We start from the raw sequence: 17,829 nt of genomic DNA, 5'->3' as shown, positions 1-17,829 counted from the left end.
CCACAAATAGTCAGCTGAGCTGAAAGTTTCCATGGGTTCATGCCTGTTACTGGAAATGTGAGGGTCCCTCACGCAGGAATTTCTTTCTTATCACGTGTTTTATCTTGCTGAAATGCTGTTTTGTACTTAAGCAGAATGTAGGACTGTTTGTGTCTGTGCGCACACACATCTGTGTGCACATATGCACCACATACCTGCATGTGTACATATAGGCTTGTGTGCAACATCACCCTCCTTGGGAACGTGCCACACACTGCATCGGATGGAATTACTCTTTTTTTCTGCTAGCTCAACTAGAACTGCTTCTTTGTTCTACTCACAGAAGCTTTCGGATTTTAGAGCAGAAGATGCTGAGTCTGAGTGCCCTGGCCCCCTCTCTCAAGTACATACATACACTTGTCGGTTGTCCGACAGTGCATGATTAGGGTGGCTTTGAACTTGCCTGATGGATCCGTATCCTCCCGCAGCTGATGACCTTGAGCTGTACCAAATAATTATTTTCTCACTAGGTTTTTTGAGTAGCAGTCAGGGTAATTGAATGATTGTAAAATGGGCCACTAGGCCACTAGGGGTTAAGTGAAAACTAAAATAATGCCATCTACAGGAACATTTTTTGGTCACACTTAAGGTCACAGTTAGATAAAGGGTTAGGAAATATCAGTTTGAGACTGTAACATCATAAATGGGTTTCTGCTAGCGCAGCTTGTGAGCACTGGGAGGGGGTGAGGTAGAACGAGGAGAATACACAGACACTGGTGGTGGATTTAACCTGGACTAGGTTCAGATCCTGGATAAGATGCAGTTGAGCAGTATTGATCAGAGTGGAAACATTAAGTATCTTTGTTAATCTGGCACTGTTTCATTCATGCCGTATTATTATTGTTATTACGACCTGTGATTTACTGCGTCCAGCCTGGACCAAATCCAACAGCTGTATTTCTCGAGATTATTTTTCTCTCCTTTCTTATTTAAATGCATTTGTGCCAGCAGAAGTTTTACAGCTTTCTAAAGGAATGATGTCTCCCCCCAGCGGTAAAGTGACATAGCTTTGGTTTCCAAAATCAATTAGGCCCTGTGACTGTGAGTATGTGAGTGTGCATGACAATACACTTATATGTGAAATAATTTTGTGACACATATAAGAAGAGAATGACTCTTCATTATTAGCCACTTATTTTATAACGTTTCTTCCAGTAGAACTACCCGGTTTCTTTAACAATCCTCTCTTATATAGCAAATCTCATTTTAATACTCTTCATTTCAACAAAAGTTTAATATATGCAAATAGCACTGAAGTCCCACTTAATTTGCATGTTTTACTATTTCAATAGCATGGTGTTTCTATCCCCTGAGTCCAGAGTTGTAGGATAAAATATTGCATTGTGCCCCATTGCCTTGTAGAATGAGGTAATACAGTGCTTCAGACATTTTGTAGAAAAAAATCTCCTTGGATTAAGCTGTTTTCAGTTCAGAAGAGACATGTTCAAGCCCCGGTCACCTTGTAACACTAAGCCTTATGATACAAGTGCACTGGGGTGAGAAGATATTGATTTACCTTCTGTAAAAATAAATGTAAAGTCAAAAGCCCAAGCATTTTTCAGCACCTCTCCAGTACTCTGCCTGATTTGTGTGACCCCGCTGCAAGCCCCAAGTCTTCCACTATCTTCCACTATACATGCCACATCTTTCTATTCATCCCTGAATTGCAGGTTTTTACTATAAGTTGCAAAACTTGTGTAGCCTGTGTTGTGAGCCACGAGTACTCCCTTACCTATGTCTTGTACGCCTTACTGTAAGTAAAAGTTCTCCATTTTCCCCTCTATCTTCACATTTCCAAATGTGATATGAACTTCATAAACCACTTTTATTAACATCCATATGCCTTACTGCGGTCCCAGTAGAATTACTTAGTGCAATATTAGAAAGGATATTGAAATAGTAGAGTAATATCTCAAAAACTTGCAAGAGCATTGTTTTATGTAAACCAGTATTTAGTGTCAATTATGCTTTTCCTTTCAATAATGAATAACCACTCTGTGCTGAAACTGGAAGACTAACTCAGAAAGGGTCCATGTGATTATTTGATTATAATAAGTGAGCAATGCTTGGAGTTACCATTCTGCTGATTTCAGGCCAAAACAATGGACTCTGACAGCTTCAGAATCAGCTAAACAACTCTGAGAAGTTGGTTTTTTTCCCAAAGATCTTCCTTCTGGCATGGGTGACATTTTAAATGTAACTTCTGTGCATGAAATTTAACTGCAGTGTCTCCAAAGGCTGTATTACCACATTCTCATGTCCAATAAAACTGCAGTTGCAAAAATTGCTCAAAAAGTGTCATAAATGAATTGGAGAAAATAATAGAAAATGTCTTAAACTTAGTATTTGTGTATTTTATTCCTGAACTCTTTCATCATCTGAACTATGACATAGAACAGCTTTCTTCAGTGCGTATTGTATCATAGCCATTTGCTGAAATACGAATATATTTTTGAAGATAAAATGTCATCTTGTCTCTTCCTGGAGAATGCATTTTCATTCTGTTTATTTTGCCCTGTCACCCACAAATATTCACTGTATGTTTCTTTCTCCTTCTCTTCTAGCCAAGGTTATAAATTAAAATTCAATTTCATTAAAATCGTAAGTGATCATTCTCTGGCTCTCATTACTAATGATTCGGTGCAGGGGGATCCCGGCTGCTCCCACAACTGTAATTCAATTGGACTCACCAGCCCTTGTTCACAAATCGCTTGAGCTGCACTTTCTTCACAAATTTATGGCATCAGCACTGTCCAGAGGTTGAATTACAGCTGCCGGTTTGATCGGGGACTGCATTATTCTGCATCTAATCCCCGCGTTCTGACAGCAGCAGGGGGGAGCCCTGCTGTTTTACAGGAGCTTCGCATTGTTCTTCTGCTTCACGTCAGGGGCTGAATCGCCTTAGGAATCAGGGACCTGTCAGCGCAAAGCTGCAAGCAAACAAGAAGATCAAAATGACCTGGTATGTAAATAACGAACGTGGAGACAGTTGAAAGCCAGCTTGCTTTCTCCTGCATTCCCCACGATTTTGCTCCTGAATTAACGGAATGGTGATTGACCACAGACTGCTCTTGCATCGCTGGATGCTCTCTGGATATATTACAATCACATCTGTTGAAATGTGACTCCCAGTTTTTACCAAAAACTAAGAATGTTGATATTCACCGGTGGCAGAAAGTCACTTAAATATTAATTAATTTAATTAATTATTTCAACCAGAAGCCCTCAATGCACACAGAAGCCCTTCCCCTCAGGCAGACACCTGCAACCTGTGGCATTCATACCAAAAAGGGTACGTCAGCAGATTTGGAAAGGCTTACAGCAGAACTGATGCTGTTTTCTGGAGAGGTAACATGCCACCTATCAACCGATGTCCAGCACTTTGTCTACTGCAAGGCAATATCCCCAGTTTGAACCCAGGGGGAACCAGAAGTCCCTGCCTCACTTCGAGCTGTGGTATTATCATTCAGCTGACTGAAGCAGGGACTCCTACGTCTCCCTTTGGAGCTGATCTTCATTAGGACTGCAGAGGCACGCTCCCCTGATGTGCTTAGCCTTGGTTTGGGAAGGAAAAAAAATCTAGTGCGTTGCCTTTGAAAGTTTCTCCTGCTTTAATGTATCCGTATGCACATGCTCCTACAACACAGAACTGTAGCTGGCATGTATCATTATCTACTACTCACTTAATTGAGCTTTAGTGCTAAGTAATTAATGGAAATCACTTAATGTTGCAATATGGTAGCTTCACCAACGTTCTGCTTCTTGTGGCTTCCAGTAATTTTCTTGTGCAGTTTTCTGTGTTTAATAGCAAAACTCGTCACATTCTAGTTTTGCAAAAACCCTACGAGGCAAATCCTACGGGGTGTGGAAAAAACGCCTGTTGATTTTAATGATGGTTGTGTTCAGTAAAATAAGAATCTAACTTACTCCACAATTTATTTTCAGTTTAAACTCTAATTTCATCTGCAGGGTTTTATTTTAAAAACTACTTTTAGAGGAAACTGAAGGTTATTTTAAAAACTACTTTTAGAGGAAACTGAAGGTTATTTTATTTCTTTATGCAACCTTGCCATTTTTTTATATGCTTCGTTGTCGGAGAGAATCTGACATGAGACAGGATATGGGAAATGTCTGCTTTCATATGACAAGTCAGAGCAATAGCATTTGGCTCCTGGACTGCAGTTTTTAACTGAGCTGTCTGAATCACCTGTTGTGTGCAGTCCCTGGCGGCTGCAGACTCCCCTTGCCAGAATCTCAGTCACTGTTTCCCAGGTGTGTTCCAATGTGTTTTCAGTGTATTTTAGCTCCTTCATTTGCTCATTTTTTATTCCTTTGCAGACTGAAATATATTTTTCCACTCCTAATTAACTCCCTGCCACCCTGCTTGTGGTAAAGCCTGATTTATTTTCCCTTTTCTGCTTTGAGAGAACAGGATACTTAATCTCCTCTGGGTGGACGCTGAAACACCATCTGAATAAAATGCTGATCACTCATCTGGTTAGTTCCTGCCAGCTCTTTTCTGCATTCCTGCTGCCCAGGTTTTGCATCATTTGCTGTCGTTTCTTTAAATGACACAATCCTTTCCCTCTCCACTGTTGGAGACTAATAATTCCTAAATTAGCTAGTAGTCACATTTAGGTGTGCATGTGTTTGTTTATCCTTCCATATTATCTGTGAGACCATGAACGTTCACAGGCTAACAAAGACAGTTTAGATAAATACTTTGCGAGGGTATTAAGCCAATGGACACGATCTATTGCACTTGCTGTTCTTTCTTTTGGAGCTTTTTTCTGTTGACAGGGACCTGCTTTTCATGTTAATCTCCGCTTGGTAGCTGCAGAGGAATAAGGAAAGCTTGGGATCCCCCCATCCAGGGAGCAATGAATAAACATGGAGGAACAAGCAAGTATTACAGCCCAATGAATTAGCATTTTGAAAGCCTCTGTGTTTGAAACCCATCTGCAAAGTGAAAACTGAATATCAGATATATGTGGATGCATTCATACATGTTTGCAGTGGCAATCTCTTTCAGATGGCAAAGACTCACTGTAAGTGCCAATGTTTTTCACATCTTGAAAATATTTGTATAAAAATGGAAGGAGAAAAGATTGCCCATCTGCAATGTGTACTGAAAAATTATGTGGGCAGAATGCACAACATGTGCTAAGTGAAGGGAGCCAGGTGAACAAGGTAAAGAATCAAGATTTTTCTTCTTCATACCGAAGCCTCGAGAGACCTGTTTAGTGACATCTCTAATAGTACCCTTCTCTGATGTGCATCCCTTCTGCCTTTCCTTCGAAACAAACCTATACTGAGAAATGTAACAACGAATTCAGCACGTGGACTTGGAAGCCCGGCCTGCCAGCCCATTAATGGTCTCAGGCAAATACTGTGGACTCAGCTCTATTTATTCGTCCTAAAGTGTAGGTGTGAAGAAATATGAGGCTGGTGAGTGGGTGACATGGCATCTGCAAGCATCGCCTCAGCAATTCAGGTCAGCCTTGGAGCAATATTGTAAAAAATTGCATCATTTGTAACCTTTCCAGCACCAGCCTTTTTAAAAACAACAGTAACCAACAGCTTTCCTTCGGACCTGAAGCGAATAACTAAAGAGAACATCTGTTTTCTCTTCAGATGTGGAACTGCCATAGTAAGCCATGCATGAATTTTATTAAGGCTTGCTAATTTCCTACTAGTTTGGGGAGCTACATGTTACCCATAGAGATACTTGGCTCTGTATCACCAGATGAAAAGTCATTTTAAAAATGATGCAGAAAAAATGGGCATAGCTTGGCAGCAGTCACCATAAGTTCTGTTCTGAGGGAGCTCCATTTTTTGTGTTTGTTTTGGTACTTTTTGAGATTTTGCCTTATTTCTTTCCTGTTAATGTTACTCATCTTGTATTCCAATGACTTTTTATAGCATAGACATCTAAACGAAACATGAGCCTGAACTGACCATACTACTTATCGCTTCAGTCTTTTGTACTCCAAATCAGAGGTCTGAGCACGTTTAGGACTTTTATCTGCTTTTGCATTGTTTTGCTGTTTTTTGGGGGTACTCTGAAGATAAATTTTCCCAGCCAGCATGTAGCTGTTCTGTCACTGTGTATTCTGAGAATATGTCCACAGATTCAGAACTCAGAACCACGAGCTGTTGAGACATAACCCACACTCAGATCCCATGGGCTCCGTTTCTGTGTCCTCTGAGAAAACATCTTCAGGAGATCCTCACTTTCTGTTCTCTCTATACTCTCAGGACCAAGATGCACCATCCCTGGAGGTAACCAAGATAACCTTACACTAAGAAATTACAGCCTGCAAGACACCTAGCAGGGCATGCCTTGAATTAAACAATGATGTGCCTTATTGCATGAAATCAGTGGAAAAGTCACAGATTGGGTTAAAACTATGCTTGTCTTCTCCCAACAATTAATTGTTTGGGAATTAACATGAGGTTTTGTGTTTTGAAAGTAAACTAATCCACTAGTTGGCTGGTGTGAAATGAAGGATAACAGGCTACTGTCAAGCAGTCTGAAAATAGTGAAAATTAACTGGCCACAATTCACATACTTTTATGTATATGAACAATGTATCCTCTGTGGGACAGAAGATGAAAATGTCACATAGAAGAGAAAAAAATGTGCCCACAGATTTAATGAAAGGAGCAGACATGCTTTGCCTCACAGCATCCTTTGGCAATTTTATTGCTTGGTAGTGGCTGGGCCATTGCAAGAGAATCCATGTTTGGGAACTCACATGAGATATGAACCAGACGTTCTACAGTTTCTGTACTCACAGAGCTAACAATGGAGAAAGAAAATGTAATTAAAAATCAGAATATATTGAAAACAAAAAATTAGAATTTGAAAGCACTTTTTGGTTATCCATTCCTCTTCCACTCTTACTGTTACAAGGCTGTTCCTGGTTCTCTAGTTCTTTGTCTAGGCTTGCTTTTAATGTCTTGATGTCCGTAGTTAGAAGTTTCAATGAGGTTAGGCAAATCCAGATCCTGAAAAACAGATGTGTCCCAAACTCAGCCGTATATTAAAGCAAAGCTAAAAGGGGAAAAGGCAAAGTGGAGATCCAGATTCACTATTAAGTGTGTTTTTTTCTTGGGAGATGCCAAGTTGCTTCAGTTTTCATTTACTTCATGGGAGTTGAGACTGCTACCACTTCAAAGAATTGGGATCTCAAAGAATAAGCAAATTACAATAGGGATCATAAAAACTTGCAGAAAACGTCCAGCCAAGGTCTCAATACCTCTAGCAAAAACTAATATATTAGTACTGGAAAGAACCCATACACTTAATGAGGTTACTAGAAATAGTAGATCTATTTGAATGATTTTTGTCTCATTCCTCCCCTGGAAGACATGGTTCAGTTTGTCCCTCTCTATTTTTTCAGTCTGCTATGGAGAATATGGAGAGAGGTAGCCACCGAAAAAGCTATGTAAAACCTCTGAGAATTCTATAAGCAGAATACAGTTCTTTTAACATTACAAATCTACCAGCTTAGGTAAGGGCTTGAAGTGCATTTATACTGCAGCACCTCCTCAGATAAGCAAAGAGAGTCACAGTCTCAGCAACAGAGAAAAAGCAAAAGGAGCTTAGATCATAAATCCTCAAATCTAGAAGCTTTGCTATCTAAATGAACAACAAGCAATTCAAGGGTACCAACCTCTTTAAATAAGTCACGCTAAGCCAGGACTGCTTCTGCCCTGTGGTAACTAACAACAGTTCAGTATTTTGTCTCATTTGACTCAGTTTGATCATCTGACAGTGGTCAGAAAGGACAAGGTGGGTGATTTGTCAACTCAGGTGATTCTTTTCATGCATACTTTATCCTTCTGTTGTCTTAAGACAGCCAGGTACTTGCCTAAATTCTGAAGTTTAAATTACGTTAGAGCTAGGTACAACATTGTTGCATGGTGCTGTACTGCAATGTGTAGGTATATCCTCACTGTTGCTTTATTTGCTTCCCATTTTCACCAAGCAAAATATTTTTCCTGGCAGTGATAGTGTTTGGCAATGCTTGGGAAAATGATATCAGTGTCCCAGGTATGGGCAAACATTCAGTTTGTGTAGCACTTATAGGGTCTATCAGCTGCGTTCTCAGCTGAAGTGATAGCACCTCCTCCACTCTGCGCCTCCTCCACTGTTGATGATAATGCGCTTTTACAGGACAGATTGTAGTTTTTAAGCTATGGGTCACATAAGCTATGGGACTGGGTAAAGAATGGGCTACTATCCAGATGGGGCCTCAGGAAGAATTAGAGGTTAGTCAACTACAAGGTTCAAGATGCTGAAATGATAGCTCTGCACCCTTTCAAAGGCTAAATCATATATTCCCCTCTGTGCTTGACCCAAGCTGAAACAAGTGAGGCTAGACACAAGTAAAAAGAGCCAAGGCCAGGCACCTCAGACCTCTTCATTTCATGTGCTTGGTGCCAGCATTCATCAATGAGGCCATGTCCTCTTCTGGGCTCTCTGTAATGATCATAGAAAAAGCGCCTTACTGACTGGAATTCGGTATTAGGGCTTCTTATGTAACTTCTTCCTCGTTTTCCAGTGCTGCCCAGATGTCACCTCCATCTGCAATAAGGTCTTCACATACAAGCTGTCCATTAGCTTCTCCATCTGTCATATAACCTTTCAGCTCTAACCTTTTGCTGTCTCTTTTCAAGGCCTCAGAAGTTCATGCTCCAACCTTTACCCCAAGAGTTCCCCATCTTTTTGCTCATAATCCAGTTGCTTTGTAGCCGATAAGGGAAATGGAAATAATGTTACCCTCATTCCTTCTTTCTTTCTGTCCTCCAATCCTCTATTTTCTCCCATCTTTCAGTCTCCTTCTTCCTTGCTGTGGGAGACAAAGTAAGGAGAAATAGAAACAGCTGTACAGGTATTTCTTCACCTCAGCAAAAAGAGAACAAGAGTTATAGAAAGTAACAGAGAGTGGGGAAGAGAAAATAGAGTAGCAATAGAGAAAAGAACTTAGGAAGTAAAAGAAGGAATAGAAAAATGAAAACATAAGTATTATTTTATTCTAGCTTGTATTAATATAAATTGTTTTGATTTTGATATAAGCCCAAAGAAGTGAGGAAAGAAGACAGATGAACTGGGAGTCTTAAAATGTGGAACTGGGCAGATAGTAAGAAAATGGAAAATGGGAAAGTGTTGAGACTGCGTTCAAGCCTTTCTACACCTATTGCTTATGCTCATAGAAAAACATCTGCAGCAACATCAACAGATATCTTCACATGCATTTGGGACATTCCACCTAGTCCCTCAGCAGAGCAACAGAAGGTATATTGCTGCAGCTCTACAACAGTAAACAAATTATTTTCTGTCCTGTTTTTAGAACAGCTTCTGAATGAATAGATAAGCAACAACGGTGCTGTGGGAGAGTGAGGGAGGGGTGGACCTTTTTGACAGTTATATGTGAGCTACTGAAAGCTGTTTTCATGGATGAATGCGCAAAGAACTAAGGATGTCTGGCAACTGATTTGTCTGCAGAGTTTATTGTATACTATAATTTCACTCTTACTTACAGATGAAGCAGCAGGCCTATCATGGGAGCTAGTCTTCTCAGTTGTTTGAACTCTTTGCCAAAAATCCTTAGAACCCCAGAAGCCTGAAGAGGTCCTCAAATGGAGACCAGACAAAGCTAGTGAAGCAGGAGTAACTGAGCTAATCAGAAAATACCAATCTGGGCACTTCACAGTTATATAGGGTCTGATTTTCAGGCTGCTTAGCATCTGTGGATTCCAGCGGGAGTTCTGAGCGCTCAGCTGTTCTGAAAATCAGGCCTACAGAGTATGGGGGGTTTGGGGATTGATTTATTTGTCTCCATCCTGCTAGTCTGAGTGGCTTCTTGTGGGGCAATGAGGACATCCAGTGGGTGAACTTGTGAATTACAGCAGTATTTCCTAAGTGGAACGAGCTGCTGCTGAGTTTGAAAACTGCAATCAGAGTAAGATCATGGGAGAGAAAATAACTTTCTCAAAAAAGGTTTTGCCCTTTAGTGAATGGCTTGCTTTGTACTGCAGCACCTTGTGCAGTTCTCCTCCTGACTGCAATACCCAAAGGTGTTTTTAAGTCACTGCTCTCACTAAGAAGAAAAAACTTGGTTTGGGGGGAGAGCGTTGACAACAACATTTTGGTTTGATTAATAGTCACACTGGATACTTACTTCCCTGGAGGGTTTTGTTTAATTTTTTTTGCTAAATCTGTGAACTCCATCATCTTTTGTGGCAACTTAAGGCCCTAACAGCCCTCTCTATGAAATCCTAGTCATTCTACTAGTTTCCCCCAGTGTTCGGTGCATTTGTGTCACTTTGCCCAGTACATGCTAGCATACGTTGCCCAATATTTGGGGGTGGGTACAGGCCTGGGGCAGAATTAACTAGTTGAAGCTTAAATTTGATTAGATGGTTATGACATAAGTTACTGGAAGCAGACACAAAAGAAGATATACAGAAGGGATCATATCATGCTGTAGAAGGGAGGACATGTGTCCGTTATTTATGATTTCATTTGGTAGCCAGAAGGTGTGGGATCCCAGCTGCTGCTAGGTGATCACATACCAGCTGCTTTCAAAAATGTTTTTTCCTCCAGTACCTAATCAGGAGACTAAGGGGATTTTCTTTCAGATGTGTACTTTGATACTTTAATCCCTGCCTCATCATCAGCCCTGCACTAGATTGCTTCAATATGCTTTACATGGAATTATACCTGACGTCAATCAAGAAATTAAACTTCAAGCAGAAAATAACCATGTGTTGTAGTACTTTTCAGTAGAGGACACAGCTCCAATGCTCTCCGTTGGCAGTGGCTGTTTACTGTTCTCCAGGTAGCCTTTAAAATGTTGGCTGTAACCTATAAAGGTCTAAAAGCTCAGGAACGATTTCCTGGGACAGCTGTTAGTCAGCGCTCTTGGTTAGCGCTGCACCCACGGCTGTGGCCTGCAGCGAGGTCCTAGTTCGGTCCCCTTGCTGTGGCAGAGGGGATTTGCGGCGGGGCCTCCTCCGCAGGGCGGCTTCTGCTCCGCGGCCTCCATGGCCATGCCCGGTTCTCCAGCAACCACGTGGCAGCGCGCGTGGCGGGTGGGCCGAGCCGAGAGGCACTCGTATTGGTGAATGGTTTTCAGTCGCAGGAATGCTTTGCTCTGAACAGCTGGTTAAAGCTTCCTGGGGTTTGTTATTTGTGCGCAGGGGTGGACAGTGAGGGGTGGACAGCCAGGCCCTCCAGCGCACTTGAACTGCAAAGGGAGGGAATAGGAGAAATCTTTATGTGGCTTTGCAAATTGGCTAAATAAAAGGACACTACAAATACTTAAATGTCCTGACTTTATGTAGTTGTTCCACGATATCAGTGCAGACACACTTCTGTCACCTCACTACTTTCAATGCACCTTGACCTCTGAAACGCTGACGTCCGAACGACACTCCTGCTACTTGGTCTTCACCAGTACGTTGTGATCACACATCCCCCCACGTTAACATGATTTGCTCGGGGAGTTAAACGTCCGTTACGAGCACAGCTGTGGCTCCGTGTCACTGAGCCCCTGTCAGGGCTTGGGGACAACACGGCCCCGCCGCCTCAGCCGGTCCCGCGGCAGCGCTCAACGGCCACCAACGGCCACCAACGGCCCGGCACGCGGCGTGACGTCACGCCTCGCCCTTCGCAGGCGAGCTCGCCTTCTCCCACAGAGAGGCCCAGGTCCCGCCTCCTGCGGGATCACCCCGCCCGCGGCCCGGCCCGCTCTCCTCTGATTGGCGCTCCGGCGTCTTGCCCTGCCTCCTCCCGGGAGCTCCTCCCCCTTTCCCCGCCTCCACGCTGTCCCTCCGGGCCTTGCCTTGCCTTGAGCCCTGTCTCCTGCTTGTCCCCGCCCCCCACTGCGGCTTCTCCAATTGGAAGCGGGAGCCCTTGACCGACACCCCCCTCGCCCAATGGGACGCGGAGCGGCGGAGCGGGGGGAGGGAGCCGGGGGGTACCTCCCTCAGCAGGCGGCGGCGGCGCGCCCTGACTGAGGGGCCGGGGCCGCGCCGTCCCCGCCGCGCCTCAGCGGGACCGGAGGCGGCCGCCGGCTGAGCACCGGCTCGGGGGCAGCTCCGCGCCGCGCGGCGCCCCCGCGCCCCGCCGAGAAGAGCGGGGCGGCGGGCCGGGCCTGCGGGCCGCGCCCCGCCGCCGCCCCTCCCCCGGCCGGCCGGCCTGCCTGCCTGCGCGGCCGCACCCCGCCCCGGCGCAGCGTCGCCCCGCCGAGCGGGGAGAGGGGAATGGGCGGGCCCGGCCCTTAGCCCCCGGCCGCGGCTGCTCCGCCTCCTCCTCCTCCGCCCGGGTCGCAGCGTCTCGGCGGCCTCCGCCCGATGCTGCCGGAGCTGGCTGGGGTCTCGGCGGCGTTGTGAGCGCTCCTGCCGTCCCGCGGCCGCCATGTCCGGCGTGGTGCGCACCCTGAGCCGCTGCCTGCTGCCGGCCGAGGCCGCCGGCCGCGGCGGGGACCAGCCGCGGCGGGAGGGCAAGGAGCGGAGCCGCGACGCGGAGCGGGAGGCGCGGCGGCGGAGCCGGGAGATCGACGCGATGCTGGCCCGGGAGAGGCGGGCCGTGCGCCGCCTCGTCAAGATCCTGCTGCTGGGCGCCGGCGAGAGCGGCAAGTCCACCTTCCTCAAGCAGATGCGGATCATCCACGGCCGCGAGTTCGACCAGAAGGCGCTGCTGGAGTTCCGCGCCACCATCTACGAGAACATCCTCAAGGTGAGGCCCGCGCCGTGGCCGCCCCGGCCCGCAGCCGTCGGGGCGGCCGCTGACAGGCGCATCGCGGCCGGGCGGCGGCTCCGCGGGGTCGCTGGGCCGCGCCCTCTCGTTGGGGAGGGGGCGGCGGCGCAGGTGCCGCGGGGGCGGCGGTGGGGGGGGGGGGCCGCTTCCTTCCCACCCCCGCGGGCCCCCGCAGCGCGTCTGCGTTGTCCGCGAGAAGGGCTGGAGGAAGAGCTTCAAAGGAAACTTCCCTGCGCGAGGGATTGAGAAAAGCTTTGTGGAAGCCCAGAGGAAAGAGGATATAGGTGTGGCCTGCGCTCTGGAAAAAAAACATTATGAGAGCATCCTCTGAGTCGGGACTGGAGAGACTTCAGCATTAGAAGGAATTTCCATGCCTCTGCGAAGTGCCCCGAGTACGTGTACCTCGAGATGGGATGAGAAAGAGATTCCCCATATGCATATGTTGTAGCAGTAAATAGTTATTACTTGGTAAATCTTTACAAGCAAGAGAGCCTATGTCGTTAGAGCTGGGTAGCGCAGGATGTTATCAAGCGTAGCTCTGAGGCCGAAAGAACTTTGCTTTGGTACCTTTGTGGAAAAGTTTTGTTCAGTGCTTGTGCAGGCGCTGTAGCGCTGGCTGTGTTGTGTTTATTTAGTGACTGGAGAACATAAAGGCTGCTGATAGAGTCTGCAGGTAGAGCCTCAATCTACAGGCAGCTGAGGAAAACCGGCCTTGACAAATATTATTTCTTGTTGGGAAACAAGTTTTGATGCCTAGTGCAGTTAGGAGAAGTGATCATATTTCAGAAAATCCCTGAAGATGCATAAAAAGCTCACTTAAAAATCTCTCTCTCTTCAGCTTCATAATCTCTCTCTGGAAGAGCTACTACAGACAGGTTTTTTTCCCTGCCTGTATTATTCTGTAGAACTGTCTCCACTCTTATATGGACATGGATTTGTGAGGCTGTGTGAGATTTCATGGAAAATTAAAGGAAAGTGTGCAAGTCAAGGGTAACAGGAGTTACTTCTGAATTTTCAGATTTGTTTTGAATAGAAGCTTTATATGTGCTTTAAGTACACACACAAAAAAACTCGTTCTTGTTTTTAATAATTCCATTATTTTGCTTCTGTTAGAAGAGAATAGGAAAATTGTTGACTAGTTTTCTTTTCCATTTTTAGTCCATTTTCAGGAGCATTGCAAAAGATGAAATCATGCCAAAATGAGTGAAATGAGTGAAAAGAAGGAAGAAAAATCCTATGGCTGCAGGTTCTTTAAGGGATGGACCTTTCAAGCAGGAAAAAAATTGAAAATGTAGTGTATTAGGTGCCCATTAACTGTAAGAATGTTGAAGCTCAAAAGCTTCTCTTTCATTCAAGAGATTCTTCAGCAAGAAGAGTGTTACAGGTTTTATCTAAACACCTAGAAATAAGGAGTCTTATCTTAAAGGTCTTAATGTTTATTTTGGTACTGCCGTTATGCATTTGGTACCACTACTGATTTAAAGTGGTAGCAGAGGGCTTTAAAGAAGTGATTTGTGACAACAGAAAAATCTGATGAGACTTTTTGTTATGATTTGCATAAGTAATTTTGCTATGGTAAAATATCACAATATTTTACATATGCAGAAGGTATAGAGCTTTCAGCAGTAGAATTTACTGTGCTTTGGAAAGGAAAGCAAGTATCTGCATCACCATCTTGTAGGAGGGAAGACCGAGGTATGCACTTGAAGCACTTGTCTGCTGGATGACTTTGGGCAAATTTGCAGAACTTAGACTAGAATCCAGGTGTTCAAGAGTCCAGGTCTTCAAGATAGCAGCCTGGAGTTCTGGTTTCAAGACCAATAGTTACAACATTTCTTGGACTGTGGTCAGCTGAACACGTTTTCAAGCATCCTAGTCATCAAACTTAAATTTGATTGGCTATTTTGAAGGGAGTTATGGCCTTGTAGATCAATATTTGGGAGCTGTTATGTCAGGCTATCCTTCTAGGTATGTGGACAGTATCTGTCAGACTCTTCCTTTTCTTATTGATCTTGGATGGCGGGGAATGGGCTCTTGCCCATAAGCACACAGTTTATTCTTCACCCATAGGTTTTGGGGAGTGGCTTTAGGAATGGTCGCTGTGGAAGGAGTATGCAGAAGGGGGAGAGCAAACAAAGGAAACCAAATGCATTTTCTGGTGGGAAGGAGGTCCAAGACTGGAGTGTGGGGAGAAGGTAGACAGAACATGTTTCGTTTGCCTTTTGCCCATCTGAAAGAAATGCGATAACACCTCAGAATTCTGCCGTATCATCAGGGAGAAATCAAATAAGACAGATTGCGAAAAACAGTGATGTTGCTAGTGCATGTAGCATAGGGTAATTGTATGGCATAACGCTTTCTTTGTGCTAACAATTTTTCTGTAGAAAAACATTAATTTTGCTGCTTTGACAACATAAATTGCCAGTTGAATCTCATGGCCGTTCTTTCTATAATAATGTATTTGGAAAACAGGTTGTTTTCAGTTTATCAGAAAATTCAGGCTGAAATGACCACCCATTAACACTAAATGGAACAGAGATCACTTAAACATTGTGTGTGCTGTCTTAATCATATATCCAACTTATAAGAAAGGGTGGAAGATGAACTTTTATAATACAGTATGTGACCAACATCAAATAAAAATGATCATATACAATAGTGTATAAATCTACGTGACCTTGCGAAGTACAGCTGCCAGCACCCTTAGCCCCTTTTTTCCATATAGTTCTCAGTACTGTCAAATAATGGTTTTGTTAAGCCTCTACAACACTGAGATCTGAGCTAGAAATGCAGTGTAAATCTCTGGGATTAAATGGTCAATTTTCGTTTTCCAACCATGACTAAACTTCTCTCTGAATGAGAGAGGGTTACTATTCTCTCAGCAGTACTTGGTATTTCTGAAGTGCTTATTGCAATAGTATTTGGGCAGGCTATGCAACTTATGGAAACCAAATGAACCGGTTCGGAGAAGAGAACCTGAAACCTTTTTGGAAATACATATGAATTGATCTTAGTGTCAGCTTATACTTTCTTTTGAATTTGCAGCTTCATACTTTTCTGGTATCTTGTTAATCTTGAGTTTTCCTTGCCCCCTTCTCTCCATTTCTCATCCCCCACTTTGGGAAACCCTAGTTAAAAACAAAATGCTGAAACTAAGTAAATCTGTGATCCAGAATTTACTTTTCCATTTAGTGCAGGTGATGGTTCAGGGCCTTGCTAGCTTTTTCTGGCATTTGTGGGGCAGTCTTCAAATACATTAGTTTTGCTTTGGTTTAAGGTAAATAGTCATCGGTTAACTAGGGTTTTGCTTGTTAATCAAGGCTAAGTTTCAAAGTAACTCTTTGGGACTTTTTGATGGTTGAAGTGAAAAGCAGTAGTGTTAATGTTCTGGTATGAGTACACAGCCTTCATGGCTTTAGCACACCCACCTGGAAATGGAAAGCGGACAGGACAGGGCTAGCCGCTGCAGTGCGAATTGATGATGGCTCTGGTTTTATGCAGAAACCGGGAAAACTATGTACCTAAAGCTTCAAATCTAAGAAATGGCTAATGTTATTACCTGAGCATTTTGATACCTCTTAACAGTAGCTGAAGGAGTAGTCTTTTGATGCCATCCAAAATTGATGGGGAGGGGCTGCTACTTGCTTCCTTTGATAACAGTTCAAGAGCTTAGGGACTTGATGAATTGCAGCTCTGATGTTCCTTTTCTAAATGATTTTGGTTGTTTTAAGTATGAGAATAAAATGCTGCTTGAAAAAAAAAAAAACAACAACCCTGGTTTAGCTGCATAAGCAAACAAAGCAGTCTGCAAGCACCAGAGTGGTACCTGCACCAGCATGTTTGGGAGATTTCAATCTGAAGAGGGGAAAAATCAGCTCTGAAAAGCCTGGAGAATAATCTGTTCAGGCTTTTTTTGGTAGTGCTCATGTCCATGTCGTAATTAATAAGTCCAGCTCGAGGTTTGAGTACAACTGTGAGTGTTTTCTTGTTGTCTGTGACTTGAATCATGGTGACTGACTATAGAATTGAAAAGCCTGGAATTACAGAGGAAAGGACTGTGCAGGAAATGTGTAACTTCATTTGTGGACTCTGAATGGGGGGGGGGGGGGGGAGGAAACTAAGATTTTTGAACATGAGAACTCCCTGAGGATATATCTACAGGATGGTTGAGTGTAATTGCAATACACCTGGGCATACCTGAAAGCATTTCTCTTGATGGCTTGAGTATGAGTAACAGCAAAGCCTGGCAAAATGACTAGCCTGTGCTGAAGTCCATTTTAAGAAGAACTTTGGACTTCTGCAGCCAGTACTGAAACCCCAACAGCTGCTGTTTCAGTGCTGCTGGTAGTCTGTATACCTTGATTGTGCTTATATTGTGTTTACTCTCTCTGACTATAACATAGATGTACCTTGTGGAATTGGGGGTGGGGGGAGAGAAAACTCATTTGTAACCCGTGGGCTTCGATCTGGAGAACAGACAGACTCAGCAGTTGGAAAAGAGTATCACTGTACTGGGTTGCAAGCTACACTTAAGTGACCACATTACTTAGGCAATCCTTTGTAATGCAAACACATTTCTTCTGATAGCTTAAAAATGTAGGGGGAATATGTCTTTCCATTATGTCAATTCTAGCTACTGTTTAAATTGACTTGACTCTGCATTTCCCTGGGTTTGCATACAGATGAATTCAGTAACCCATTAGGAGCTGATAATAATAACAGTCAATCTGTTACTACAGCGCTGGAATATGGCTGTACTTGAGTAGTTTGTCACAGGACAATATCACTCTCTTCCACTGAGACAGCTCCTTTTAAAAGGAATGGCAAGAAACTGCGGCTAATGAGGAGCTTTTTTCCCATTAAATTTAATGTTTAAGTACGAAGGCTCCATGAGAGAACTAGTATTTAAATCTGGTCATCTTCACTCTGTGCTTTTCTTTTTTTGTATGAAAACTAGTGTTCACAAAATCATTTAAAAACAAAACAATAAAAGCTTTAAGTCTCGTTTGTCTTTCTAT

General features: G+C 43.9%; 1 protein-coding gene across 2 annotated transcripts in view; it reads left to right on the top strand.

Moving 5' to 3' along the window:
• The first annotated feature begins 12,291 nt into the window (after positions 1–12,291).
• Positions 12,292–17,829, top strand: part of GNA12 (G protein subunit alpha 12) — a 47,318-nt gene continuing 41,780 nt past the window's right edge. For both annotated transcript variants that reach the window (XM_067306544.1, XM_067306543.1), the window contains exon 1: positions 12,292–12,790. In XM_067306544.1, the coding sequence (XP_067162645.1) occupies positions 12,470–12,790 (321 nt within the window). In that variant the 5' untranslated portion in view covers positions 12,292–12,469. The remainder of the gene's footprint in view (positions 12,791–17,829) is intronic.

Source organism: Apteryx mantelli, chromosome 16 (assembly GCF_036417845.1).
Source record: "Apteryx mantelli isolate bAptMan1 chromosome 16, bAptMan1.hap1, whole genome shotgun sequence".
NCBI lineage: Eukaryota > Metazoa > Chordata > Aves > Apterygiformes > Apterygidae > Apteryx > Apteryx mantelli.
The sequence above is the reverse complement of the archived record's forward strand: the minus strand, read 5'-3'. Positions and strand labels throughout refer to the sequence as shown.